The sequence below is a fragment of the Mustela erminea genome, chromosome 4 (assembly GCF_009829155.1).
Source record: "Mustela erminea isolate mMusErm1 chromosome 4, mMusErm1.Pri, whole genome shotgun sequence".
Classification (NCBI taxonomy): domain Eukaryota; kingdom Metazoa; phylum Chordata; class Mammalia; order Carnivora; family Mustelidae; genus Mustela; species Mustela erminea.
Window position 1 is genome coordinate 22018662 of NC_045617.1, and position 27310 is coordinate 22045971.

The 27310-nt window shown below is 42.9% G+C and overlaps 1 protein-coding gene across 4 annotated transcripts in view; it reads left to right on the forward strand.

Moving 5' to 3' along the window:
• Positions 1–677: 677 nt before the first annotated feature.
• The window catches only part of METTL24 (methyltransferase like 24), a 144355-nt gene continuing 117722 nt past the window's right edge, over positions 678–27310 (forward strand). For all 4 annotated transcript variants that reach the window (XM_032338822.1, XM_032338819.1, XM_032338821.1 and 1 more), the window contains exon 1: positions 678–1085. In XM_032338822.1, coding sequence (XP_032194713.1) covers positions 768–1085 — 318 coding nt within the window. In that variant the 5' untranslated portion in view covers positions 678–767. The remainder of the gene's footprint in view (positions 1086–27310) is intronic.

The window sequence follows — 27310 nt, forward strand, 5'->3', positions numbered from 1 at the left end:
TGTCCTTCTGTATCTCTGCAAGACAGCAGGGAGGTGTGTTTGGAGCTAAATTAATTTGATTTACATCATGCCATGGTAACTTCTGTTCTCTCTCCCTGCTGTCAGATGTCTTCACTGGCTCTTTCCCTCTCCTTCACCCCCACACATTTCATAACACGGAGAGAAAGCATGGATTGGCTTCAGGCAGAATTTAGAAATGGAATAACTCTAATTTGATTATTCGGTATCAGGTGCTATTCTCTCCTCCCCCTCCCCTCTTTCTTGAGGGAAAGAAGTTTAATGGCACAAACTGCTTGACAATCAGAACTCGCTCCTTGTAGCAAAACCTGGCAGCTCACCTATCCTCCTGTGTTTCCCCAACAATACTAATGCTAGAAAACGAAGTTACCACCCATTAAGGACCCTGTTAGGAATGCGCTTTTTCTGGCCATGTAGCTTTCCGACTCCGCCAGGCTCTGGAGGCCGGGGTGGAGGGCGCCCCCTAGAGACGCCCCCGCCCCCAGGGTTTGGGTTCTTGCCCCTCCAAGCCGCCTGCGCCCCCAAGCCCCCGCCCAGCAGGGCGCCCCTCGCCCATTCCCGTGGCCCCGCGCGCTGGGCTGGGCAGGATAAGGTTACGCCCGAGGCTGTGCCGGACCGCAGGGAGAGAGGCGGGTCCGAGCCCGCGCCCCGGCCCGCGGGGGAGTTCCCACCGTGGGCGGCTCGTCCCCGCGGCCGGCCTGGCAGGGCGCGCGGAACGCTGATCACAGCCCCGCGCCCGGGCCCCAGCCATGGCGCGGGAGAGGCCTCCCGGGAGGGGCTGCGGCGCCCTGCGCCGGTGTGTGCTCGGCGCCGCGCTGCTGCTCGGCCTGCGGCTGTGCGCGGAGCTGCGGCCCTCCGGGTCCCGACCTCCGGCCCGCAGTGCCCCGCCGGGCCCGGCTCCCCGGCCGCCGGGGCCGCACCTGCCGCCCGCGCCCGGCCCGCCCCGCGGCGCCAGCAGGAGGCAGGTGACCTACGTGCGCAGCGGGCGCCGAGCGCCTCCGGAGGGCGGCGGGAGCGGGACGCCGGAGCCGGGCTGCTGCGCCCCGCGCGGGCATCCCCGCCGGAAGGTCAGTTGCAAACGGTGCATTCTTGGGCCTGACACCCGAATCCCCTCTTGGGCGCGCCCAGAGGCCCCCGCTCGGCCCCGGCCGGCCGCCCCACTGGACCTTAAGAGAAGTCTTCGCTTCTCCCACCTCAGCCCTCTGGCGGCTCCAGTGGTGGCATCCTTCAGTGCCCACTTATAACGCAGCAGGACCGAGCCCAGTGTGCTCCAGTATCTGCTCGGCGTCCATTGCGTGCCAGAGCCCCCGCCAGGCGCGCAGCCAGCCGGGAAGGACCAAGCCCTGCTCTCGAGGAGCTTACATTTTAGTGAGGAGAGGGTGTGAGTGATGGGCAGCGGAAGGAAAAGCAAGGTGTTGGGGTGTCGTTTCTATTCTGTGCTTCCCACCGGTTTTCTTCTTGAGGCCCGGACAAAGCCGGCAGCATAGCCACTGTGCGTGGCTTTTCCACTGTACCTTCGTCGCGGTGATGGAGATCCACTTTCCAGCCTAATTTCCCTTCAGTTGCGCCGCAGACATTGGCAGGGTGATCGGCGCAGGGTGAGAAGCCGAGCCCCAGGTCCTCCTGATGGCCAGCGAGTGGGAACCTCGAGGACTGAGTAATAACCTAGGTTTGTCTCACAGCCCTCGACAGTGTTGCTCTTCCTACCGCATTAACTTCTTGGCTCACACCTCAGTGAGTGGTTCAAGTTTAACCTCTGGTTGGTTGGTAAGCCTCTGGCCTCCTCACCCTCCTTTTGGAGCTCAGTCATTTTAAGAGCTGCAGGTCGGAGCTGAGCTGGCCTGGGCCTCATAGCCCATTAACCCTAACTGCATCCTCTCCGGCAACTTCTCTCTGTTCCCCAGGCGCATCCTTTTTTTCTTTTAAACACTTCCGGTCCCCCCACCCCCCGCCCCGCCTCCTGGGGAGAGGGAGAACTCTTCCTTTCACTCTGCTGCTTTCTTTAGCTTCCCAGTCTAACCTACTTTCGGTGTCACAGCCCACCGTTTCTTCCCCTTTTCCTTCCCCCCAGGCCTTGCCTCTGACGCATAATACCCCTGCTGTACCCAGCCGGCCATCAGTGTTACCTTCCTGGATCAGCTCAAATACTTTTTTCTATTTCTGAAACCTCACTTCCCAAGTAAATTCTTATTTTGCTATTTGACTTCCTTCTCCATGCTCCTGAGGTGCTTAAATGAACATGGTACCACTTTACGCCACCAGCACACCTTTGCCAAGGGCTTCCCATGTTCCAGATGCTTCATCAGGTGCTGGGGGCCCAGAAGAGTTCAAAGTCGGCTGAGGGAGGCATTCACCTTAGGCCTCTAGTAATGGGACCAATACTGTACTACTTACAGTCTTGCACTCTGGCTGAGGAGTCAAAAAAGGCTAACTGTGAGGGGACGTTTGACCTAGGACTTGATATTTCTTTAAAGTTCAAGTTCTTTTGTTTCTCTCCATGTCCTCAGAGGTCCCTTCAACCCTTCCCTGTAGTTTTCCTCTCATACCCGCCCTCAGCCTCTGTTGTTTCTGTTGTCACCTCTCCAAGAATCACTCTTAAATCTTGGTCTCCGCTTCAGACAACAGTAACTGGAGCCTGTCCTGCAAATGGAAAGGATTGGAATGCGCAGACTCAGAGGGTCCCTCAAGGGAAAGTTCACGTCCATCCCCTTGAAGAGTCTGCTGCCGTGATTCAGGCTGGAGATGACCGTGGCTTACATGCGGTGGTAGAGGTGGAGGTGTGAGGAGTGATCTGATTCTGGTTAGGAGGAGAGTTTTTGTTACTGTTCAGCTTTGGTTTTTTTGGGGGGGGGGGCGGTGCTGGACAGAAATCAGGAGGTTGTTATTAAACATGTTGAGTTTGAGATATTTTTTTGACATCCAGGTGGAAATGTCAAACAGGCAGTTGGGCATACGAGTTTGGAGTTGGAGGAAACGTCAAGGCTTAAGATAGAGATGTGGGAGTCCTCAGTGTACAAGTGGGACTAAAGCCATGAGACTGTAGAGGTCAACTAGGGAGTGAGGGTGGCTACCAGAACCAAGTCACCTGCGTCTGATCCCGGGGGCTCTGTTTTATTAAAATTAATTGGAAAAAAACAAGAGAAAATATATGTCTAGAGTCTGGCATGTTACAAGCACTCAGTAATCATAGCTTTAACGTTCAGTCATCGGTCTTTAGTCTCAGCCATTTCCCAAATGGTTGCTTGTTGTAAACTATCTTCATTCCTTTGGCTTACGTGGATGCTCTTACTTGTGGGTGGGGCCATACTCCTTTCCCAGGATTCTTGCCCTTTCTGTCCTTGAACGGTCAGGTCAGGGGTCATCGCTTGGAAACCTTCCCCTATCTGCCCTACTTCCTTCTATGCTGATCTTTCCCCAGTTGGGAATGACAACAGAGATGCATTCTGATTTGTGAGTTGCTTTGTCTGTGTTAAGACCTGGTAATTCATTTAAGATTGAGTGTTTTGTTGTGTTTGTGGAAAGGATTGTATTTCCCAGAGTGACCCCTAGGAAATGCTTACTCCCAAGACACCGATATGTTAAAAAAAAAAAAAAAAAAAAAAAAATATATATATATATATATATATAAGAATCTTAGTATCTCAGCCTATTATGGTAACTCTAAATGTCTTTGGTTAAAAATGTATAAGAAAGAATTAAGTTTATTGTTATTTTTAAAATACTGTTTAATTTTTTAGCTTCCTAAGGAAGAATTGTCCCTGGATTTCCTTTCTCCCAGCTATCTATTTATTTACTTTTTTTCAAGATATACATTCTAACTTCCTCACATTCCTAGATAGTGGGAATCTGGAATTTGTTTCATTTTGCCTTTTTTTTTTTTTTTCAGTTGAATTAAAACGTTCCTCAAAACAGAGAAGACCAGTTATCTAATCTGTTCTCCCACTTCTGGGAACAGAGCTTGAGATCTCTTATCTCCCTGGGGACAAATCTTGTTCCTTTTTTAGCCTCCTATCAAGATGTGAAATGTAAGCTCCATATGGCATTAAATAATTGGTGTAATGAAGGTTTGAAAGTTCTGTGCTTAAAAACCTTAGATCTCACTTTATTTAAATTTTGTTTGTTGAGAATAATGGTAAACAATGTGATTTAGGTTCTTGGTTACTTTGTGGAAGGCACCTACCAGATTGGCGAAGGAGAGAAAGCTCCGTTCTATTTTGAGGACGCCTTTTGGTTTCGGGGTGGTTGAAAACCTGCGTGAAATAATTGGGCTGCTGAGGGTTTCTTGTCCACGTGCTTCCTTTGCAGGTGTTGGAGGCACAAAAATTCTGCAATTATATTGCCACTTTAATCACAGTTGATGCTTCTCTTCCAGAAAATAATCTGTTATAAAAAAGAGAAGTGTAGTCCTCATATAATTCTCCCCCTCTTTCCTCCATCTCTGTTTCACCAGCCATGCGAGACCTGGCTCTGAATATTACATCTTCTTTCACAGCAGAGGTTGTAACCTTAGGGCATTGTGGAAGCAGATGACACACAAATACTGCCTTTTTGGGTTAGGACTACCCTGCAACCCGTGCACTTTTGTATATGCAGAAGCCTTCCCTCAGAGCTCTTAGGCTCCCAGATCTGCATACCACACATGCATAAACATTTTCCAGTAATTCTTTTTCTTTTTCTCCTCTCTGTTTCTTTCTGGTTTCTCTCTTTTAGACATGGGCCGTGATCACATGGGTGAAGTGTTTTGTGGGGGGTATTTGTTGAGCACTAAGATAGGTCTCCATGATTTATGCTTTCTTCTTTTTTTGTTTTTTTAAGATTTTATTTATTTATTTATTTATTTAGAGTGAGGCGGGAGAGGCAGAGGGAGAGGGAACAAGAGAATCTCAAGCAGACTGCCCGCTAAGTGTGGATCCTGAGGCGGGGCTCAGGCTAAGAGATCATGACCTGAGCCGAAATCAAGAGTCAGACGCTTAACCCGCTGAGCCACCTGGCGCCCCCCACCCCCACCCCCGGATTTATGCTTCTTTATGCAGTCCTGAGTAGATGTTTGTCTTAGAGGTTAGCAAACCATGTAAAAGACAGCAGCACAACCTAGGGCTCCTTTATGCAGGAGAGGCACTCAACACAGGGAGCCAGGCTTCCCAAAGAAATTTCTTCTCTCTTACTGGAGGTATTTTACTTGACATTTAATGTGTCGGGGAGAAAAGTGACGTCTGAGTCACAGAGCCACAGAACCCAGCGATGTGCTGTTTGGTTTGTTAGTTACAGATCCTTTGGAACAGTGTGTCAGGAAAAAAAAAAAAAAAGCTGTTTCCTCTTCTGTAAAACCATATGGAAAAATTCGGTCTTTCTTCCTCACTTCACGACATCTTAGTTTTATAATTCTGTGATTTTCATCAAGGGAGAAGAGGAAGATACACAGTATACCCCCTTGATAGAGCCAACTGCCCTGTAAGTCCTTATTCTTACCAAATACTTGGCAGGTAGGTTTGAAGGGCTTGTAAAATACGACCCAGCAGTAGTTTCCAGCTACCTGGATTTTTGCTGTGTACTTAATTTCTGTCCCTCAGGGAACAGCATTAATCAGTGCTCTCACACTGTCCTCAGGAGGGAAAGCATTTTTATTTTAAACAAAGTCGTTGAGGGTAATTGAATGAGCCCCAGCAATATGTGGGTGTGAAATAGCAGTTGCTTGGTTTCAGAAAGAAAAGCAGGTTTTGATTAAAACTTTGATGTGCCTGAGCCCGGGGAGTAGGCCTCTGCACTACTTCCAAACCCCACAGCTCCTCCGAGAGCATTCTGTGGGCGAAGGAACTGCTGACGGAAGCGCCATTGTTTTCCAACAATTTTAGGTTCTTGTGTGCCATTTGTCCAGTCCATTTTCCAAGGAAAAGAAAACCCTGTCCATTTTCTCAAATTGGATTTCCCTTTTAGTCTGTGAAGAATCAGAGCTGTGTAGTTAAACTGGAGACGGTCAGGGCTGGTCGGCATCCGGGTTTTTCCATCTGTGCTATGACACCTTTGGAGTCCTTGTGCTTCCAAGGAGTTTGGCTCTTTATTCTGTGATTCATAGAAAGTAACAAGAGCCTGCTTCACTTGCCATGAGACCCACAAAAGCAGGAATCTACCAGCATTGATAAACTTCTTTCAAAAGAAGCCCTCGAGTTCTCTGGAGACCTCACATGGGTCCCCTTACTGACCTGTGGAGCCTGCTTGCCTTCCTTCCTAAGATTTTATTTGTTTATTTGATAGAGAGAGAGATATAATAAGAGTGGGAACACAAGCAGGGGGAGTGGGAGAGAGAGAAGCAGATTTCCTGCTGAGCAGGGAGCCCGATGCGGGGCTTGATCCCAGAACCCTGGGATCATGACCTGAGCCGAAGGTAGACACTTAATGACTGAGCCACCCAGGCACCCTGCCTGTGGAGTTTTCTCTAAGAGAGGGTGGGAAAATTTGCTGTGCAAGAAGCATTTTTATCCTATTCCAATAACTGAAACAAAACTGAGTTGTAGGAGTCTTACAGAGTAGGACCATCTGTAACTTAAACTAATAGCCAGCTGGGCTGTTAGTGGATGGCTCAGGAGGTAGATTTGGCCCATGAGGAATTTCATTTTGAACTGTACGGTACAGTGTTTGAAGTATTCGAATGTAAGGGTTAGATGGGATGCATAATGTCCAGCGGAATCCAGCTCCGCGCTCTCTCCATCTACTTTACCTGTCTGATCTCAGAAGGCATTTGAAGTTGCAACCTCCTAGCCAGATGTCAAAATTCACAATTGTTTTTCTTAAAAAGTGACAAGTGAGGTCAATGCTGCTAAGTGCAATGGCCACAGGGCACACAAAAATTAGAGGAACAGAAGCCAAAGGTCCTTTTTCATCATTCCTAGTAAAGAAGATGAGTTGCCTAAGGCTGGAATTGGTTAATGGGGAGAGTAAGATGGTAGAGGAGTATACTTAGTCAATGTAATAATGTTCTTTTGGTTGTAAACAAGAAAGAATGGACTGTGACCTAGCTTAAGCAAAAAAAGCCAAAACAGACAAAAAATTGAAGAAATATATTGGGAAAACTTAGAATTTCTCACTGAATTAGAGGAAGCGTTAAGTGACTGCTCTGGGCAGAGAAGGAGCAGGGCTGCTCGGGAAATCCCAGCTCCCCTTGACCTTCTCCCTAGATAGAGGGCTACGGTAACAAGACTCCAGCTTGATGTCTTCAGATACTCACCTTGGGTCAGCCAGCTCTAGCCACAAGCCAGAAACAAGGACCCAAAAGTCCCCTTCCTGTCCCAGAAGCCATTCGTAGAGAAAAGGAAACCTTCTGTAAGTCACTCTAAGAAGCCAAGTCCTTGACATTGCTTAACGACTTAGTGTAAAGATCGTACAAGTTTCGCCATTAGGGTTTTGTTTTTCTCGTATTTTATTCTATTATTCTAACTAGTCCAGTTCAGTGATCTTGAACCTGAGCCCCTAGGAACAGAGTGTAGGTTTTTTGTTTGTGTGAATACGCCTAGCATCTGTGCCTTTGTGTGTATGTTTCTTTATTGGTTAGCTATTCATTTATTGGTTAGCTAGATCTCTCTAGATATATTCTTATAGATAACCTTATTTTCATGTAGCATTTGGCAATAAGTTGACATCTGCATATTTGTCATTTTTTTATTCAGTTGGGTACATGCACACAAGATCTCTGTAGATGCAGTATTTTCCTTTTTTTTTTTTTTAAGTAAAAAGTTTTTTGTGAGGACTTTTAGTAGACAAAGTAAATGTAATCATTATGCAGCCCATTATCCCAACTAGGGTTCTCAAACCAAAGTCTTATGTTCTTTCATTTTGTTCCCTGTCCATGTGAAGTTACTTTGCAAAAAAAAAAAAAAAAAAAAAAAAAATCTGAAAAATTCTTCAGTGCATCTGAATATTTACAGCCCTGTTTGCAACTGGCTAGCTTGAGATTTTTTAACATGGAATTACTTCTGTATTCAGAGTCTCTGGGTTGCAAGTGACAGAAGTCCACTGAGACTGGTGAAAATGGTGATTCACTGGAGGAAGTCCTGAGTGGTTCTGAGGAAGAGTTGCAGAGCCCAGAAAGGGGCAGGTAACCTGATTATGGGTACCTGATTATGGGCTGAAATGAGCCTGGAAGACCTTCCTTTTTCCTATGACTCGTGACCCCATAGGGACTAGGTATTGATCATTCCTTTTGACCACACCTTTGAATTTCCCTCCTGTGTTTGAGGAATTCTCCACCTTTCCAAGAAGAAAAGCCAGATGATGATTTTCTCACTCCTTGGGCACCTGGACGGCGTTCGTGATATACCTGCATTGAGAGTTTAGTTGGTACCTTAGAGATAGGAAGAAGCAAGCGGCCTGGAGGACGGCAGAGGGGCGTGGTGGCCGAGGTTCCAGTGGGGGTATCTGGGGCCCGGGGTGGTGAAAGGAGCCACGATGTACGTGCCCAGGAGTGGGCCAGTGCAGTCTACACTGGCAGGAGGGTGATACTCCTGTCCTTGAGGTTCTGCAAGCTAATAAATCTTTAATCAATTCCTTTTCTACTTAAACTAGCCGTAGTGGTTTCTGTTGTTTATAACTAAGAACCTTGACAGATCGATAAATTAGAACTGGCGGTTTGGAAGGTTACAACTGTAATTTTCTCTCTCCAGTTTTGCTTGGTCTGTTTAATTCAGATTTTAGAACACGATGATTGGGGTTCAAGTGAACTATGGGCCGAGGGATCTTTCCCTGACAAGATAATTACATTTAGCTTCAGATACTAAATTACACAGATCCGCTAACTTATCACGAGAGACATCAAGCCCTTGTTCACGGCACCGTTTGTCTGGGGTATCGGGCAGGCGGGGTGAGTTTATGCTGGGATCACAAACAACTTTCAGATCTCAGGGCTCCAACTAACACAAGTGTGTTTCTTGCTTGTGCTGTGTGTCCATTGCTGGTGGGTGGGGTTGGGGTGACGCCCGATGCCATTGTCATCCTCCCTTTGGACCCCAGGCTGGCCGCACAGTCCCCATCTGGAACCTTGCCAGTCCCCTTGGCAGAGGGCTGAGTACTCTGGAGGATTTTGCCTGGCATTAGTAAATGTCCCGGCTGGAAGCCATGTCCAGCATTCCTGCTTATGCTCCAGGGGCCAGAGACCCAGTAGGGGAGGACAGAGGCCTGCCATGGGCTCAGAAGTCAGCAAGCTGGAGGAGCCGGGTAGCAGCCCTTCCGCCACCGCAGTATGGGAGCCCTTCAGTCGTCTGTACCTGAACGGGCATGGTCGAGGTCACGTTTCTCGTTCGCTGTTCTGAACGCCTCTCTGAATATGCACATTTGACAATGTTGAATAAAGCCCGGGAAGCTCTCTTCAAGGGGCCTTGGATCTAAAATGAAGCAGACATCTGAATTTAGCAGAACAGGGAACTAAAGCAAGACTCAATTTAGATCTTATAAACAGTGCTGGGGCACGTCCTGGAGTTTGTTAAATATAATGGTTCTCGTTGACATTGTTTATGTTCGATTCCTCGCACAGGGTAGTGATGGGATCACGGTCCACAGGGTTTTTTGTTTTTTGGGTTTTTTTCCTGGGGAAAAGAAAAGCAAATTTTGACTAAATGAAGCCATGCATCTAGATGAGCCTCTGGGGAGATGATTCAGACTCCATGTTTCAAGCCATCTTCATGGAGACCGCTTACTTTTAGTTGGAGCAAGTTGAAAGGCTTGTTCTCGGGACTGGCCCCAAATCAGAGGCCATTCTCATGTTGTGTAGTGTTGGCTGTTGGGCACAATATGACAGCAAGTGTTTTTATTTTTCATCTACTTTGAGTAGAGCACAACAAATCACTCAAAAGTACTAATTAATGAGATGCTCCTTGAGCCCAGGGATTAGATCACATGTGGAAGGAGGTCTCATCGCCCAGCAGATTTGGGGGTAGAATTTGGGGAAACCAGTGAAGGTAACGCATGAGATCCCGGAGGCCTATTTATGCGGATTTGCTGATGTCATGAAAATACTTTGTTATGATCAATCCTCCCCTGTGAGATGGGCTCATCTTTTTATACTTGACGTTGGAAGTTTAAATTCTGCTCAGCTGCTTACTGGATGTGGCATACCTGGTCTGAACTTCAGGTTCCTCCTCTGTGAAGAGCAGTGGTGCTTACCCCACAAGGTAGTTGTGCAGAGTAAACTAGAACATGTAGGTGGAAACCCCTAGCCTGTGGGACTAGTTCCTTCAATGGAGAAGGTCTCTGTTCCGCCTTATGTTGCTGGCTGGGAAGCAGGCCCCTGGACATCAGAAAGCTATAGGCATGTATGTCTGTGGGGTATAAATTTAGCCCAATACTCATTGGGATATTTAATATTTCTTTTACTCTTGACATTTTATTTTTATTTTTTATAATAATAAAATAATATAAATAATATAAAAATTAAATATAATATTTAAATATAATATAAATAAAAATATAAAATATTTATTATTGTTTATTTTAATTAATTTTATATTTGTTATATTATTAATTATTATTAATAAAATTAATTTAATTTTATTTTTATTACATCTTTATTTTAATTCCAGTATTATGAACATACAATATTGTATTAGTTGCAGGTATGGAATACAGTGATTCAGCAATTCCATATAGTACTCAGTGCTCATCAGGATAAGTGTTCTGTTTAATCCCCACCAACCATATTTCACCCGTCCTTTCCCCCTTCCTCCCCTCTGGTCACCATCAGTGTGTTCTCTATAGTTAAGAGTTTGTCTCTCTTTTTTTTCTTTGCTCTTTTCTTTTGTTTCTTAAATTCCACATATGATTGAAACCCTATGGTGTTTGTCTTTCTCTGACCAGCTTATTTCACTTAGCATAATACACTATAGTTTCATCCCATGTTGTGGCAAACGTCAAGATTTCATTCTTTTTAATGGCTGAATGATACTCCATTGTGTATATATGCCAGATCTTCTTTATCCATTCATCGGTTGGTGGACACTTGGGCTGTTTCCATAATTTGGCTGTTGTAGATAATGCTGCTATAAACATCAGGGTGCATGTATTCTTTTGAGTTAGTATTTTTGTATTTTTTGGTAAATACCCAATAGTGTGATTATTGGATCATAGAGGAACTCTATTTTTAACTTTTTGAGGAAACTCCATACTGTTTTCCACAGTGGCTGCACCAGCTTGCATTCCCAACGGTGCAGGAGTGTTTCTTTTCCTCCATATCATTGCCAGTGCTGCTTGTTTCTTGCATTTTTGGTTTTAGCCATTCCTACAGGTATGAGGTGGTATCTCATTGTGGTTTTGATTTGCAGTTCCCGGATGATGAGTGATGTTGACCATCTCTTCGTGTGTCTGCTGACCATCTGGATGTCTTCTTTGGAGAAATGTCTGTTCATGTCTTCCGCCCATTTTTAAATTGATTGTTTATTTGGGCACTGAATTATATCAGTACTTTTTTTTTTTTTAAGATTTTATTCATTTGAGAAAGAGAGCATGAGCAGAGGGACAGAGGGAGAAGGAGAAGCAGACTCCCTGCCGAGCAAGGAGCCTGATGTGAGCTCTACCCCAGGACCCTGAGATCATGACCTCAGCTGAAGGCAGACACCCAACTGACTGAGCCACCTAGGTGCCCCATATCAGTTCTTTATATTTTATATACTAACCTTTTATTGGAATTGTCATTTGCAAATATCTTCTCCCATTCAGTAGGTTGCCTTTTTGTTTTGTTGATTATTTCCTTTGCTGTACAGAAGTTTTTTTTATGTTGATGTAGTCCTAATAGTTTATTTTTGCTTTTGTTTCCCTTGCCTCTGGAGACATATCTAGAAAAATGTTGCTATGGCAATGTCAGAGAAATTGCTGCCTGTGTTCTCTTCTAGGATTTTTATGGTTTCAGGTTTCACGTTTAGGTCCTTGATCCAGTTTGAATTTATTTTTGTGTTGGTGTAAGGAAATGGTTCAGTTTTATTCTTTTGCATGTAGCTGTTCAGTTTTCCTAACATCATTTGGTGTGTGTGTATGTGTGTGTGTGTGTGTGTGCGTGTGTGTATGTACTATACTATGTTTGATTACTACAGCTTTGTAATATAACTTCAAGTCTACAGTCGTGATACTTTTATTTTGTTTTTCTTTTTTCAAGGTTGCTTTTGCTATTTGGGATCTTTTGTGGTTCCATTCAAATTTTAGGATTGTTTGTTCTAGTTCTGTGAGAAATGCAATTGGTATTTTGGTAGAGATTACATTAAATGTGTAGATTACTTTGGATAGTATAGACATTTTAACAATATTTGCTCTTCCAACCCATGAGTGTGGAAGGTCTTCCATTTCTTTGTGTTGTCTTTAATTTCTTTCTTTCTTTTCTTCTTCTTCTTCTTTTTTTTTTTTTTAGATTTTATTTTTTATTTGAGAGCGAGAGAGACAGCTAGAGAGAACATGAGCTGGGAAAGAGGTAGAAGGAGAGGGAGAGGCAGACTCCCTGCTGAGCAAGGAGCCCAGTGTGGGACTTGATCCTTGGACCCCAGGATCATGACCTGAACTGAAGGCAGACAACCAACAGAGCTACCCAGGCACCCCTCATCTTTAATTTCTTTCATCAGTGTTTTATAGTTTCCAGAGTATGTGTCTTTCCTATCTTTGGTTAGGTTTATTCCTAGGTATCTTATTATTTTTGACCCAGATATAAATGGGATTGTTTTCTTAATTTCTTTTTTGCTGCTTCATTAGTAATGTAGAGAAATGCACCAGATCCCTGTGCATTGATTTTGTATCCTGCAACTTTCCTGAATTCATTTATCATTTCAAGTAGTTTTTTGGTAGAGTCTTGGATTTTCTATATATAGTATGTCTTCTGCAAATGGTGAAAGTTTTACTTCTTTGTTACCAATTTGGATGCCTTTTACTTCTTTTTGTTATCTGATTTCTGTGGCTAGGACTTCCAGTGCTATGTTGAATAAAAGTGAGAGTAGACATCTTTGTCTTATTTCTGACCTTAGGGGGAAGTTCTCAGTTTTTCCCCATTGAGTATGATGTTTGCTGTGGATTTTTCACATAAGACCTTCATTATATTGAGGTATGTTCCCTGTAATTCTATTTTGTTGAGGGTTTTTATCATGAATGGATGTTGTACTTTGTCAAATGCTTTTTCTGCATCTATAGAAATGATCATATTTTTAAATATCCTTTCTCTTACTGATGTAATGTATCACACTGATTGATTTGCAAACATTGAACCACACTTGCATCCCAGGAATAAATCCCATTTGATGGTGGTGAATTATTTTTTTCAATGTATTTGTTGGATTTGGTTTGCTAGTATTTTGTCGAGGATTTTTGCATGTGTGTTCATCGGAGGGACTGGCCTGTAGTTCTCTTTTTTTGTGGTGTCTCTATCTGTTTTTGGTATCAGGGTAACGCTGGTCTCATAGAATGGATTTGGAAATTTTCCTTCCTTTTATATTTTCTGGAATCATTTGAGAAGAATAGGTATTAACTTTTCTTTACATATTTGGTAGACTTCACCTGTGAAGCCATCTGGTCCTAGACTTCTGTTTATTAGGAGTTTTTGATTACTGATTCACTTCCATTGCTGGTAATTGGTCCACTTAAATTTTCTGTTTCTTCTTGCTTGAGTTTGGGTCTATGTTTCTAGGTATTAATACATTTCTTCTGGGTTGTACAATTTGTTGGTATATGATTTTTCATAGTATTCTCTTACAATTGTTTGTATTTCTGTGATGTTTGTTGCTCTTTCTCCTCCCTCATTAGTGATTTTATTTGAGTCTTCTCTTTTTTTCCTTAAAAAAAAAAAAAAGGCTAGGGGTTTCTCAGTTTTGTTGATCTTTTCAAAGAACCAGCTCCTGGTTTTATTGATCTGTTTTACTGGTTTTTGTTTGTTTGTTTTTAGATTCTAGACCATTTATTTCTGCCCTAATCTTTATTATTTCTTTCCTTCTGCTGGTTTTGTTTGTTCTTTTTCTAGCTCCTTTGAAGGTGTAAGGTAAGGTTGATTTTCTGAGATTTTTCTGCGGGTTGAAAGTGAGGGGATGGAGAAACATTTATCATACAAATGATGTCAAAAGAAAGCCATGGTAGCAATACTTACTTATATTGGACAAAACAGACTTTGAAACAAAGACTGTTATAAGAGACGAAGAAGGATACTATATAATAATAAGGGGGATAAGCCAATAAGAAGATATAACAATTGCAAATACATAACCAACATGGGAGCACGGAAATACATAAAACAACAGTTAATAAACAAAAGACCTAATCAACAGTAATACAATAGTAGTAGGGAACTTTAGCACTGCACTTATATCAATGGGCAGATGATCTGAACAGAAAATCAACAAAGAAACCGGATGTAAATGACACACTGGACCAGATGGATTTAAGGGATATATTCAGAACATTCCCTCCTAAGACCAGCAGAATACACATTCTTTTCAAGTGTACATGCAACATTCTCCAAAATAGATCACACATTAGGCCACAAAACAAGTCGGAACAAATTCAAAAAGATTGAAGTCATACCATGTATATTTTCTGTTCTCAACACTATGAAACTGGAAATCAACCATAAGAAAAAAATCTGGCAAGATCACAAATACATGGAGGTTAAACAACACGCTGCTTAACAGCAAATGGGTCAACCAGGAAATCAAGAAGAATAAAAAATTATGTGGAAACAAATGAAAATGAAAACACAGTCCAAAATCTTTGGGATGCAGCAAAAGCAGTTCTAAGAGAGAAGTTTATAGCAATGTTCTTGAAATTTAAAACATATATAATATGCTGAGCATATATAAAAAAAATATATATATAATATGCTGAACATATCATATATGTTTATATATTATGTACATATATAATATGTATATATACACTGATATGCATATATATATACATACACACATATATGTATTTTATATTTATTATTTTATATATATAATATATATTTTAAGATCTAAAAAGCTTGCAGTAACAGATAAGTTTTTGTTAGAATTTTTATTATAGATGTATTCCCTATATAGCTTATTTATTATGAGGTTGTAAAGGCTGACCTGTTCACATTAGTTTGTGATTTTTTTTTCCCCTCAAAGCTGATCACAGATATCTTTTAAAACATGCTGTTAAATAATTGTGGTCTGTGTTAATGTGACTGTATAAATGTTTCCAAGGTTTTGAAATATAATTTTGACTCAAAAGGATGTTTACAAATCTCCTATTAACTATACCTCTTACTGTGACTGTGATTTCTTTAGTTCAGAGGAGGCCAGTGGTGTAATCAGAGGTTAAAGAGTTAATTGCTGAATGATTTTTCTGGTCCCATCCTCTGCATTTTAGTCAATTAAGTGCATGCTATTATGCTTGGTGCCTTATATGCGTTTAAAAGATAAACTCAATTTAACCAACACAGTAAGCAAAATCTAAGCATTGACCTTGGCAGTAGGGGAAATATAAGGCCCTCAAGAAGGTTACAATTTAAAAGTGGGGTGGGAGGGGCCCCGTGCTCAGAGAGTGGCATATATTCTTTTGTTTAATTCTCACAACAAACCGAGGAGGTGGGAATTGTCCTCACTTTGTGGATGAGGAAACCAAGGCTCAGAGACACATGAATTTGCATAAGGCACAGCTCTAAGCAGGGAAATGAAGGTTTGAACTAGAAACCCATGACATTTTCAATTTGCCCACTGAGATAGGTAGCTCACAACTAATTCTCACATCAGGTAGATTCTTTACCAGATAAAATTTAAAATCTTCTTATGAACAAACCAAAAAACTATCCTACAGTAAAGAGACAAGTCGTAGACTGGGGGAGATATTGAATGCATGTTACCAATAAAGGGTTAATATCCACATTTTTAAAACACCACTGCCCCAACCCAAAACAACCCCTCTACCACACACAGGCTCAGTTAAAAAACAAAACCAACCAAACAAACAAACAAAAAACAACTGAACAGGGAATTAATAGAGAATTATCTGAAAAGGAAACCTGAAAGTCTATAAGCATATATATATATATATACATGGGGGAGAGAGAGCAGTGTAGAGTATGCAGAAAAATCATTCCTACCAACAAACAGGGAAAGCAGATCAAAACACAGCGAAATTCTGCTTCACCCCCAGCATATCAGAAAAAAATGCAAAACAGCTGATAAAACAAGGATTGATGAGAATGTTGAGCAAAAGATCTCCTTACTAAATGGCTTTCTCCCCAGCAGCTCCTCATTCACAGTTTCTTTTGTAAGATCTTCTCTTACTTTTCCCATGGCACTCCCACTCCTTGACAATTTTTACTTTTATTCTTTCTTTTAAGATTTAAAAAAAATTTTTAAGTCATCTCTACCCCTGTGTGGGGCTCACGAACCCTGAGGTCAAGAGTTGCAGGCTGCACGGACTGAACCAGCAGGTGCCCTTCTTTCTTTTATTCCTGTTTGCAGTCTCATTCCCTGTGAAGGTGGCTCACCACTGTGAGCTGTCTGTCTGGCTTACCACTGTGTCTGCCATGACTCTGATAGTTACCCGCACGTAGTAGGTGCTCAGTAAATACCAGTTGAAAGAATGGCTATTTTAATCATTGCGGTGGTAGGTCCGAGTATTTGAGGAACATCTGAATCTTTCAGAAGCCACTCCAGAGTCCCTTCCAGGTGTCTGATTTCTGAATCAGGTTATTCCACTACAGACTTGGAACAGAGCACTCGGCACTGACTTTGCTTCAGACACTGGTGAGGACAGAACGGAGGTCACAAGCCATATCCAGCCTGTACCTGTTTTTGTATGGCCCAAGAGCTAAGACAGCTTTTATAAATGAACATTTGCACCTGACTTGATGTTAGGGTTTAAACCCCAGTGAAGCCAAAAAGCTATTAAAAAAAAATTCCTTTATTCTCATTGGTAGATCTATATGATAAAAAATTGTACACAGTTGTTATATTTTGAGTTTCATCAATACAGATGTTGCGGAAATTTGTCTTTTCTTTTGTTATGTAGGCACATACTTAATATCCTTGATTTTGCTTCTTGGCTCACCATCTAAAGTATTTACTATCTGGCTTATTGCAGAAAACCTTTGCTGACCCCTACTATGGGAGTGGGCTCAGCACCGCTTAACTATGACCTCCCCGTGGGGGTGACTAATGGCCTTCATGAGAAGAATGGTCTTGCCATCCAACAGGGAAACTGAGAAAAAAGCTTTGGTCCTCGCTGACCATTCATAGGAATGTCATCATAAAGTCTTCAAGGTCTTTGTTTTAAGGTCATTGCCATTCAGTGAACGTTAAAGGGAGTTAAGTCTTGGTGCTTTGTTTACTTCTGCCAGTGACACATCTTTTGTCACACAAGTCTATTTTCGGGGCAGGCTATATTACGACAGTCAGCTGACCCCATCTTTTCCAGTTTCTGAGGTCCTGGTGCTCCATATTTAAGATGGCTTGAACCACGTGCTATGTGAGGTCCAATACTTTCCCTGCCCTCTAATGTTCTGGTAACATCTGAGGCTCATGTTTGCTGGTCACTTTTTCTGAATTCCCGTGCAATACTCCACCCAGGCCACAGCTTTCTCCTGTCTGCCCTGCCCAGCCCATTTCTTTAGTCCCCCAGCACAACCCCAACAGAAGCCTTGCTGAAAGTCTCAGAGTCATAGTGGGAGACACCAGTGCAGTTCAAAACAGAAGTCCGTTTAAAATTGATTACTCAAAGTGTTCTTGGCCTTTGAGGATTTCCTACTGGCTGTATTTTCTTCAACTCATGCAACATTGAGCCTGCCTTCTCTTGTCTATGCTTCTGTTCCTTTCTTCCATTTTCAAGGCGTCCCGCCCCTGCTGCCCACTCTCTTCTCTTGAGCTCCCAGCAAACGAACTCCAGATACATGTCATTTTCTTACGCAGGCAATTTATCTTCTTCTGTTTTCCTCTCTCCTTCCAGGCCTGGCCTAGAGATGAATTATGCTGTTCTGCTAGGAAGGCACAATCAGCTGCAATCAGTGTTTGTTTTAAAAAAATCATGTTTCTCCATCCTCTCGACTGTTACGCAATCCGTATTATGTGCTCAGCACAGTGCCTCGGATATAGTAAGCGCTCATTACATATTGGTGGTTCTTATTATTAGGAGAATCGTGCCAGCTTTGGTCCAGCATTGGTCCCCTCAGCCTAACGATGGCTACTCCTTTTTTTATGGCATGGGGAAACACATTATTGGGGTATTTGGGGAGCAGCAAGGAATTGCTTCATGCAGAACCCCCTCTTTCCTTCATGCATGTCTTAATTTCCTCCTGTGACTTTTGGGATCCCTGGGGAACTCTTCTGCCTTCCGTCTCCCATGGAAATGAGTTCACCCAGAGGCTGCTGCCATGAACAGTAGGGTTCAAGAATTCCTGGAAAGAACAGCAGTTGCATTCTTTGGTGTACACCCAAGGGAACTGAAAACAGAGGTTCACATAAAACATGTACACAAGGGGCGCCTGGGTGGTTCAGTGGGTTAAAGCCTCTGCCTTCGGCTGGGGTCATGAGCCCAGGGTCCTGGGATCGAGCCCCGCATCAGGCTCTCTGCTCAGCAGGGAGCCTGCTTCCTCCTCTCTCTGCCTGTCTCTCTGCCTACTTGTGATCTCTGTCTCTCTGTCAAATAAATAAATAAAAATCTTAAAAAAAAACGTGTACACAAATGTTTATAGCAGCATTATTCAGAAGAGCCAGAGGTGGGAAGCAACCCAAATGTCCATCAGCTGATGAATGGATACATAAATATCTGTATGATGAAATCGTATTTATATTATTGTATAATATAAAAAGGAAAGAAGTTCTGATACATGCTACAACGTGGATGAGCTTCGAAAACATTACGCTAAGTGAAAGAAAACAGTCACCAAATGTGACATACTACATCACTCCGTTTTAATGGAATAACCAGTGGGCAAATTTATAGTGACAGGAAGTAGATTAGTGGTTGGCTGAGCCTGGGGTGAGGAGGGGATGGAGAATGACTGCTTCTGGGAATGCGGTTTCTTTTGGATGGGATGAAAATATTTTGGAATTAAATCATGATGATGGTTGCACAGTCTGTGTGTATATATAAAAAAACCACTTACTTGTTTAAAATGGCAACTTTTATAGTATGTGAATTATATCTCAGTTTAAAATAATGCCCAGAAATCCATGGAATTTATGACCAGTGTGAAACTACATGCTTTTCTCTGTTCAGATAAAGATATATTAACCGTGGGAGACTCCTGGAACCCCCGCCTGATGGTGCTCTTTAATGGGATTGGGTGGGGTTTAGCAGAAATTTGGAATCCATGTGTTTGCTGCCCCAGGACATTTGCATTAAAGGGAACAGCACTTACACCCATACCTTACTTTTTTTTTTTTTTAAGATTTTATTTATTTATCTGACAGACAGAGATCACAGGTAGGCAGAGAGGCAGGCAGAGAGAGAGGAAGGGAAGCAGGCTCCCTGCTGAGCAGAGAGCCCGATGCAGGACTCGATCCCAGGACCCTGAGATCATGACCCGAGCAGAAGGCAGCAGCTTAACCCACTGAGCCACCCAGGCGCCCCACCCATACCTTACTTTTTAACAATTTATTTTAAGTAGGCTCCACTCCCAGTGTGGGGCTTGAACTCATGATCCTGAGACCAGGAGTCATGTGCTCTACTGACTGAGCCAACCAGGCCCCCCCAATACCTTACTTTTAAACAACTCTTCCCAAGCTTACAGAAGCTTGCTGTGTCATTATCCTAAATGGTCCTCATAACAGTTGTATGAGTGAGATGGTGGTTTTTTCCATTCCACCAAGAGGGACTCTGTTAAATAGTTGGTTCAATAGAGGGTATTATAGTGAGCGAAAGAAGTCAGTTGGAGAAAGATAGCTATCATGTGATCTCCCTGATATGAGGAAGTAGAGATGCAACATGGGGGGCTTGGGGGTGGGAAAAGAATGAATGAAACAAGATGGGATCAGGAGGGAGACAAACCATAGGAGACTCTTAATCTCAAAACAAACTGAGGGGGGGTGGTGGGGTTATGGACATTGGGGAGGTTATGGACATTGGGGAGGGTATGTGCTATGGTGAGTACTGTGAAGTGTGTAAACCTGGCGATTCACAGACCTGTACTCCTGGGGCTAATAATACATTGTATGTTAATTAAAAAATGAAAAAATTTTAAAAAATAGTTGGTTCAAGGTAAATAGAGATTATAACCCAGCTGGCTGAGGTCAAATTTAATATTGTTTCTACTCTGTACTACGCCAGCATCCATGTTGAAATCTGGATCTTAGGAAAATATGTTGATTGCTATAGATTTTAGATTTGATATTAAGGCTTTTTTTAGGTCTTTGCCAAGTCAACAAATATATTTTAAAGCTTAATTTTAGCTATTTTGTCAGGTTGGAATTTCAAGCATGCCTTACACTGCTTAAGAACAAATTTGAACTGATTGTATAATTATGATAGGGAATGTTCCTTTGAATAGTGAATATTCATTTTGTACAGAAGTAGTAAAAAAAAAAAAAAAAGGCCTATTTACCTAATGTGCACTAAGAGGACATTAACCTCAATCAGGAGCGGACGGCTACCCCACATTTGAAACCTAAGTGTTTGACTTCATTTGGGTACCCTGGATACCGAGAATTGTTTTGGAAAATTTGAATGCCTGGGCCTTTTTCCTGGATAGGGAATGTTCTTATTTATAAAACCGAACCACTAGCATAGATGGAAGTCTGTTTAACACACACAACGTTGTATCCTTCTTCGTTACCGTGATACACTGAGACAAGGAACAGGAAAAAAAGAGTACTATCTCTATTTATAATTTTGTTATTCAAAAAAACATAGGCAAGGGAAGATGCGAATAATCAAAATAAAGGCACATAGGTTTGGTCAAGTCATTAAGTTAATAGGAAAAACAGATCAAAAGTGCTCTTGAGGTTTTTATTAAAAAAATTTTTTTTTAAAGAACAAAACCATATAGGAATGGGAGAGGTGGGTATTTTATTCAAGGCGTTTTTTAGATTATAGTTATTTTGAAACCAAAATTTTTCAATTTAAAAATAGAAGTGGAGAAATAGGAACAGATTGGAGTTTGTTGGAAAAAAAAAAATAGAGAAGGAGAGAAGTACAACAGGGAGGCTCTCTGCAGGGAATTCTTATGATCAGCTTCTTCCCAAATTTCCTGTGGACTGTGTAGACAGGAGTTTCAAAATTTGATGAAAACAATTCGATGGAAGCTACGGACAGACATTCTAGAACAATGAATATCTGTGTGCGTACACACTTGCAGGTGATTTTCACGGACAGCGCAGGCCTCAGGAAGCCCTAAATTCTGCATCTGGGAGTGGATCAGAATCAAAGTCAAAGGCGTCTGCTGAATACAGATACTTCTGCCTCACCTACCCCAGGCCTCCCCTGAAGGAGCCCCTCCCTCCCTCAGGGAGGAGTGAGTTCTGGGGAAAGACGTGATTGGGATGGCTGATTCCTCAACGTGGTGTAGAAACTTTGGTAACTAGTGTTCACTGTTAACTGAGAGCTGCCTCCCCCAGGCGCCTCATTGCTGGCAGGGCTGAGCCCTTGGGAGATGCAGCCCAGAGTCAGGACCACAGAGTCAGAGTCAGGACCACACGAGGCCTGGCCTGGTGGGTACTGTGGTACCGGGGTGTACAGTCCTACTGATGGCCAGTTTGGCCCTCCCTGGTCTCCTTAAGCTGTACCTTGGAGAAGAGCCATGTATTGTTTTGTTTTGTTTTGTTTTTTTCCACAATAGTAGCCAGTGATTCCTCCCTGCTATTGATTTTTATGTTACTTGACTTGTAAGTAAGTGTTTGTTTTATGTCATAAAAATGTTGAAGGTTAAAAAAAAATGTTTTTAAAGGCAGACAACTTCATAGCTTCTTGAGAAGCAAACATAATGGAAGTTATCGTCGCTTCTTCCGGCCTTCTGCCTTCTCCACAGTCCTACTCCATGTTTGTATTTTTCCAGCCGCACACTGACCTTAGTCTAGCATCTTTCTAAGTTGATTAATAACAGAGCACTGTCTGTGTGCTTGTGGAATCTCTACGACCATTCAATTGGCAAGATGAGAAACTTCAATGGAAACTCAGCACTTGGCAGTCATTGGTTGGTTAGGTAGAAGGTTGTTAAAGCAGTGATTAACAAAAACTGTACACATTGTCTGTTTTTAACTCAAAACCTACACGTATGTTTGTTTGCCAGTCTTTTGCTGTGAGTATAGATGGCCCCTAACTGGCGTTCTGGTCTTTCTTGCCAAAAAACCCTTCTCAACTGCATTACTCATGTTCAATTTTGATTTCTTCAAAGTAGAGCAAGAACTTAATACTTGTGAAGCAACCTATATGGAGAACACCTTTAGAATTCAGTAATTTTGTTCTTCGATCTCACAGATACTTCCCTCAGACTCAAGCAGCAGCATTTAAAAATAGCGCCTTTTTTCCCTTAAGATTTTATTTATTTATTTGAGGTGAGAGAGAGCATGAGAGGGGGGATGTTCAGAGGGAGAAGCAGACCCCCCATGGAGCTGGGAGCCCGATGCAGGCCTCGGTCCTGGGACTCTGGGATCATGACCTGAGCCAAAAGGCAGTTGCTTAGCCAACTGAGCCACCCAGGTGGCCAATAATGCCTAACTTTTACTGACTTGGTTTTTTTTCTGTGCAGAGATTTCATCAGTTTATCTCAATTCTAATTAAATTATAGAATTTCAGTAGTTCTGCCCCACTGCTAGAAACTGGTGTGGGAACAAACCAAATGACTCCTGGTGAAAATATAACTAAACTAGTAGCAGAAGAGAGCATGGGAATAGAAGGTGCGGAGGGTCAGCTGATCTAACAGGTTGGTTTGGTAGAGAGGTGAAGAGTGCTTCTGTTCTAATATATGTTGAAGGCCAAACAATTTTTGTGCCATGTTTTAGAGTATGTTGGAGTTATTTTATTTGTAAGGCAAATTCTGACAAGGAGGAATGCATTTATTTTCCTTTAAGGGAATCTCCCCAGCATAGTTGTGCGGTAGAATGTTGGGAACCAGATCAGGGCCCTTATGATCAGAGGGTGTGTCCCTGCAAGGCTTTGTGGGATCAGGCTCTCACGACAGACAGAGTTTTTACCTCTGTGCAAACAGTTAATTGTTCTGCATTTAACAAATCAAATTTACAGTAGTAAGTATTTATAGTTCAAGGTTACGTGTCAATGGTCTTTGGAATTATGAAACCAAACTTTCAATATAGTAGAAGAGCTCTGTGCTCTTCTTAACAAATAGGTTTGGATATAGCCTAACTTGATGACTTCAGGGTATAGAGTATGTATGGCTTTAACTTAAATTTTTAACTGGCGTTACGCAGGCTGGTATGCATGGGTGGCTCCATTGGCTAAGCGTCTGCCTTCAGCTTAGATCATGATCACAGGTCCTGGGATCAAGCCCCACTTCAAGCTTCCTGCCTTTTTTTTTTTTTTAAGATTTTATTTATTTATTTGACACAGAGAGATCACAAGTAGGCAGAGAGGCAGGCAGAGAGAGAGGGGGAAGCAGGCTCCCTGGTGAGCAGAGAGCCCGATGCGGGGCTCGATCTCAGGACCCTGGGATCATGACCTGAGCCGAAAGCAGAGGCTTTAACCCACTGAGCCACCCAGGCGCCCCCAGGCTTTCTGCTTAACAGGGAGTCTGCTTCTCCCTCTCCCTCTGCCCCTCCATCCTGCTCATGCTTTCTCTAATAAATAAATAAAATCTTTAAAAAAAACCCGTTTAAGGATGATAATGACTTATTTTCATCTAAATAAATAAATAGTATTTATAGTTAGCTGGATTAAGGGATTACTATAAAGCCCAGCTAGTGACTTTCCCTACTTTCATCCAAAGTAATAAAATAGTTGTCCTGAATCCCAAGGATTATATCATGTTCTTCCCTTCTTGGCATTTAAATCAATGTAAAAATATCCCTTGGAACCATTTCTGTGGGGGACTGTAACAGAAGCAAAACACATGGTGTTCTCACAGGTTTGTAGTCCGGTTAGAGAAACAAGACCAACATACTTGAAACAGATCACACCAAACATTTGATCAAGTATAAAATGAGAAGTACAAGCGACGATTGTTGAAGAGCCTGTTTTGCCTAGTTTATTTGGCACGTAGTAAAGGCTTGAGTGGTTAGGAAACTTGGGGGACGTTATGGGACTACATAGTGGAATTTGAACTGACTGGTGAGTAAAGGAAAGAGCTGTGGGTAGGAGAAAAAAGGTATGTTCAGGACAGGAGGCATTTAAGGAACAGACTAGAGAGTAGGATTTGTTTTATAATCCTAGAAGGTCCTATAAGAGCCTAAGAAGGTCCTTAAGGTCTTTATCTGAGCAACCCTAACTGCCTGCAGTCTTGGCAGTGAATTGTCTTTGATTCCACTTCTTTTCTTTGTTTACTACCTTGAGAGTGTCCATAAAACCCACGGTCTGCTCCAGCCCACCGTTCCATCTCTGATGTTGTACCATTGGGAGGGTTCCGCAGGGATGGGTACATAACAAGGATAACCATCTTTTACCCAACATCTTTTAGCTTCCTGTGTCAGGACAGAATAGGTTATGCTGCAGTGACACATGTCCTCAAAATTTCAGTGGATTGAAATAACATATAAGGTTTATAGTAACAGGAAACCTAGGTATGGGGGAGAGAAAACTCTGAGGCCTGTCCTGGAGTCAGTCCACCGCCTCCCACGTCCGGGACAGTCCTGTGCCATTTTCTCTCTCACAGCTTGATGTTCTCCAGTTATAAAGGAGTTGCTCTGGCTCATCTTTAAGCTCCTCTTTGAATGCAGTGACCCCTCTACAAGGATGAAACAAGTAAAATTTCAAGCTAGTAAGAGTTTCTGTCTTCCGGATTCTGTAAAGTGTAAGTTCTTTCAGCATGCCTGTTTTTCTTTAATATAAGCACCACTAGCCCTTTTTTTCCTCATACCATTAGGAAATATGGTCAAAATTTTCTTCAGCTGACATCTGCTATATTTATTTGCACAGTTTATCCCCTTTACTCTTGTCATTTCCAGTCTGAAGTGGGGAAAGGGGGAACTGGGCCAAGCTTGGTGGCCTCTTCCATGGTTTCACTTCTAACCTCGGGGATTCGCACTCCATTCACCAGAGAGCTCAGAGTCTAGAGAGTTCCACGGCAGCAAACCCAGTAATAATTGACCTCTGAAAAGGTCTGCCTCTCTCAGAGATTCTTCATGTTCCTGAAAAGGGCCACTTAGTGATTAAGATTGTAAATCCTTCCTTCCATTTCAGTTTGAAGCTTAAGTGCTTTGGGCTCCAGAGTTGTCCGGCGAGCTGGCTCTCCCCTGTGTCACACTGCTGGCAGCTTCCCGCAGATGACAAAGAAACATTTATTGGGACGCTTCTACTTGTCAGGCACTATAACTTACAGAGCATTCAGAGGGAAAAATGTTCTATAAATACAGAGTCACGAGAGGAATGTCTCAGAACCGCAGTCTTCTCTCTAATTGTCAGGAGGATTCAGTCAGGCTGCGTCCTAGTGTATCACAATCCAAAGGGCCACAGAGCGGCAATATGGACAATATGAAAGTGACGAAAGAGTTAATAATGAATGAAAATATACTGGCAGCTGAGACATACATGTGCACAGGCATGTATACTTATGTAATTCTGTGCAACTGATGGCTTAGATAAAGAGCCTTTATCTGATGCTCAGATAAAGAGCCTCGTCAGGAAACTGATGATGCCCTTGAACCGTGTGGAAGTGGTTGGTTTGGCTGGAGTCCTGGGCTCCGCTGGGCTCTTTTCCTTCTGCCCGTCCTGGGCCGCCCTACTCATGGCAGGAGCACCTTATGTCCCGCTTGTTTATGTCCTTTCTCAAAGGAGACTCTGCAAGCACCATCCAGTGTCTACCATTGACTTCCAGGGAAGGTCTTGCTCCCCACTGATGTGCTGTGCCACATGTGGCTGCTGCTCCACGTGGCGGCCTTTCAGGTGGCTGCAGGGTGCTGTGACTCTGGGATTCAGCTGCTCGGGGTGTGGCCTCTGGGATGCATTCTTTCTGCCATGATCCCTGTTCCCCTGCGCTTGGCGACTTTGGGTGACACATTTCAATTTCCTCCAGTAATGAAAATCACATCTTGTATAGACTTCAGAACTAAAACACTTCCCCTATTAAATTGTTGAGCAGCACTGAGCTTTACCATTGATGGACTTTCTGCTCCACATTGTGCCTCAGAGGCTAAAGAGGCATCTGTGTGGCAGTGAGGGAGCCCATGGAGAGACCTGAGGTTTGGCCTGAGGTTTGAAGACTGATGTGAGCTGAGAGCCACCAAAGAGGCCTCGGGCACTCTTTATGGACAACTCAGATTCCAAGGTGACCTTGTGGGGAGGGTGGAGTTGGCTGTGCCAGGATTGGGGGGGCACCCCCTCTTTCTTCTCATACCCCCCATTTCCCTCTTCCCTTCTCAATTCCTTTCCCTCATTCCACTGGCTTTCCTCTCTCTCCCCCAATACCCAACCTTTGCTAACTCCACTACTCCTTTGGCTTTGGCACCTACTCAGTATCCAAGGGTCCTTGAAATGGGTTTATAGGGGTGCTGCAGACCTTCTGCCCTGAGGCTGATGATTCAGGAACTGGTAAATGTTTGGAGGAGATGTTTACTGTCTGGAGTTTTCTATCTGGAGTAAATCCATGAATTCTTAGCAGATTGATGTTGATTCAGATGATGTTAAGATTCTAGGATTTTGAATTCCAGAAAGTTCGGGTCCCCTCTATGTTTTGAATAGAGTGTGCGTGTATGTAGAAGTGTGCATGCTTGTGTGTGTGTGTGTGAGAGATTGAGAGAGAGAGAGAGCATTCGGGAGTGAAAGAGAGAATCCTTAAAAATGTGATTCATGTTGTTTCTAAGTTCCTATTTGTTTTCTTAGGCAAACTTTCTTATATAATCTTACTTTCGTAAGACAAACGAAACTCCTTCCTCCTCTCCTGGTTGACGTGCTTCCGCAGTGAGAAACACGATTTGACATTGGAGTTCCTACTATGTATGCAGACGCTGTACAGTTTTGACATCATGAAAACAAACGAGAACCTTTGCATTTGCACCGGATCTCTCCAGGAATTTGGCTTCTCTTTCTACTGTCTATGATAAAAACCTAAAATACATCATGGTTTATTCTTTTAGCCATTCCCTGGTGCATTCCAATCTCACGCAGGCTTGAACTATTTTGACACACACAGAAAACGTGGGGAATTTAAAGACGTCAGTCGAAGAACAAAACCCAGCTCAAATTTTGTTCGGCATTTCTTTCCAACTTACCG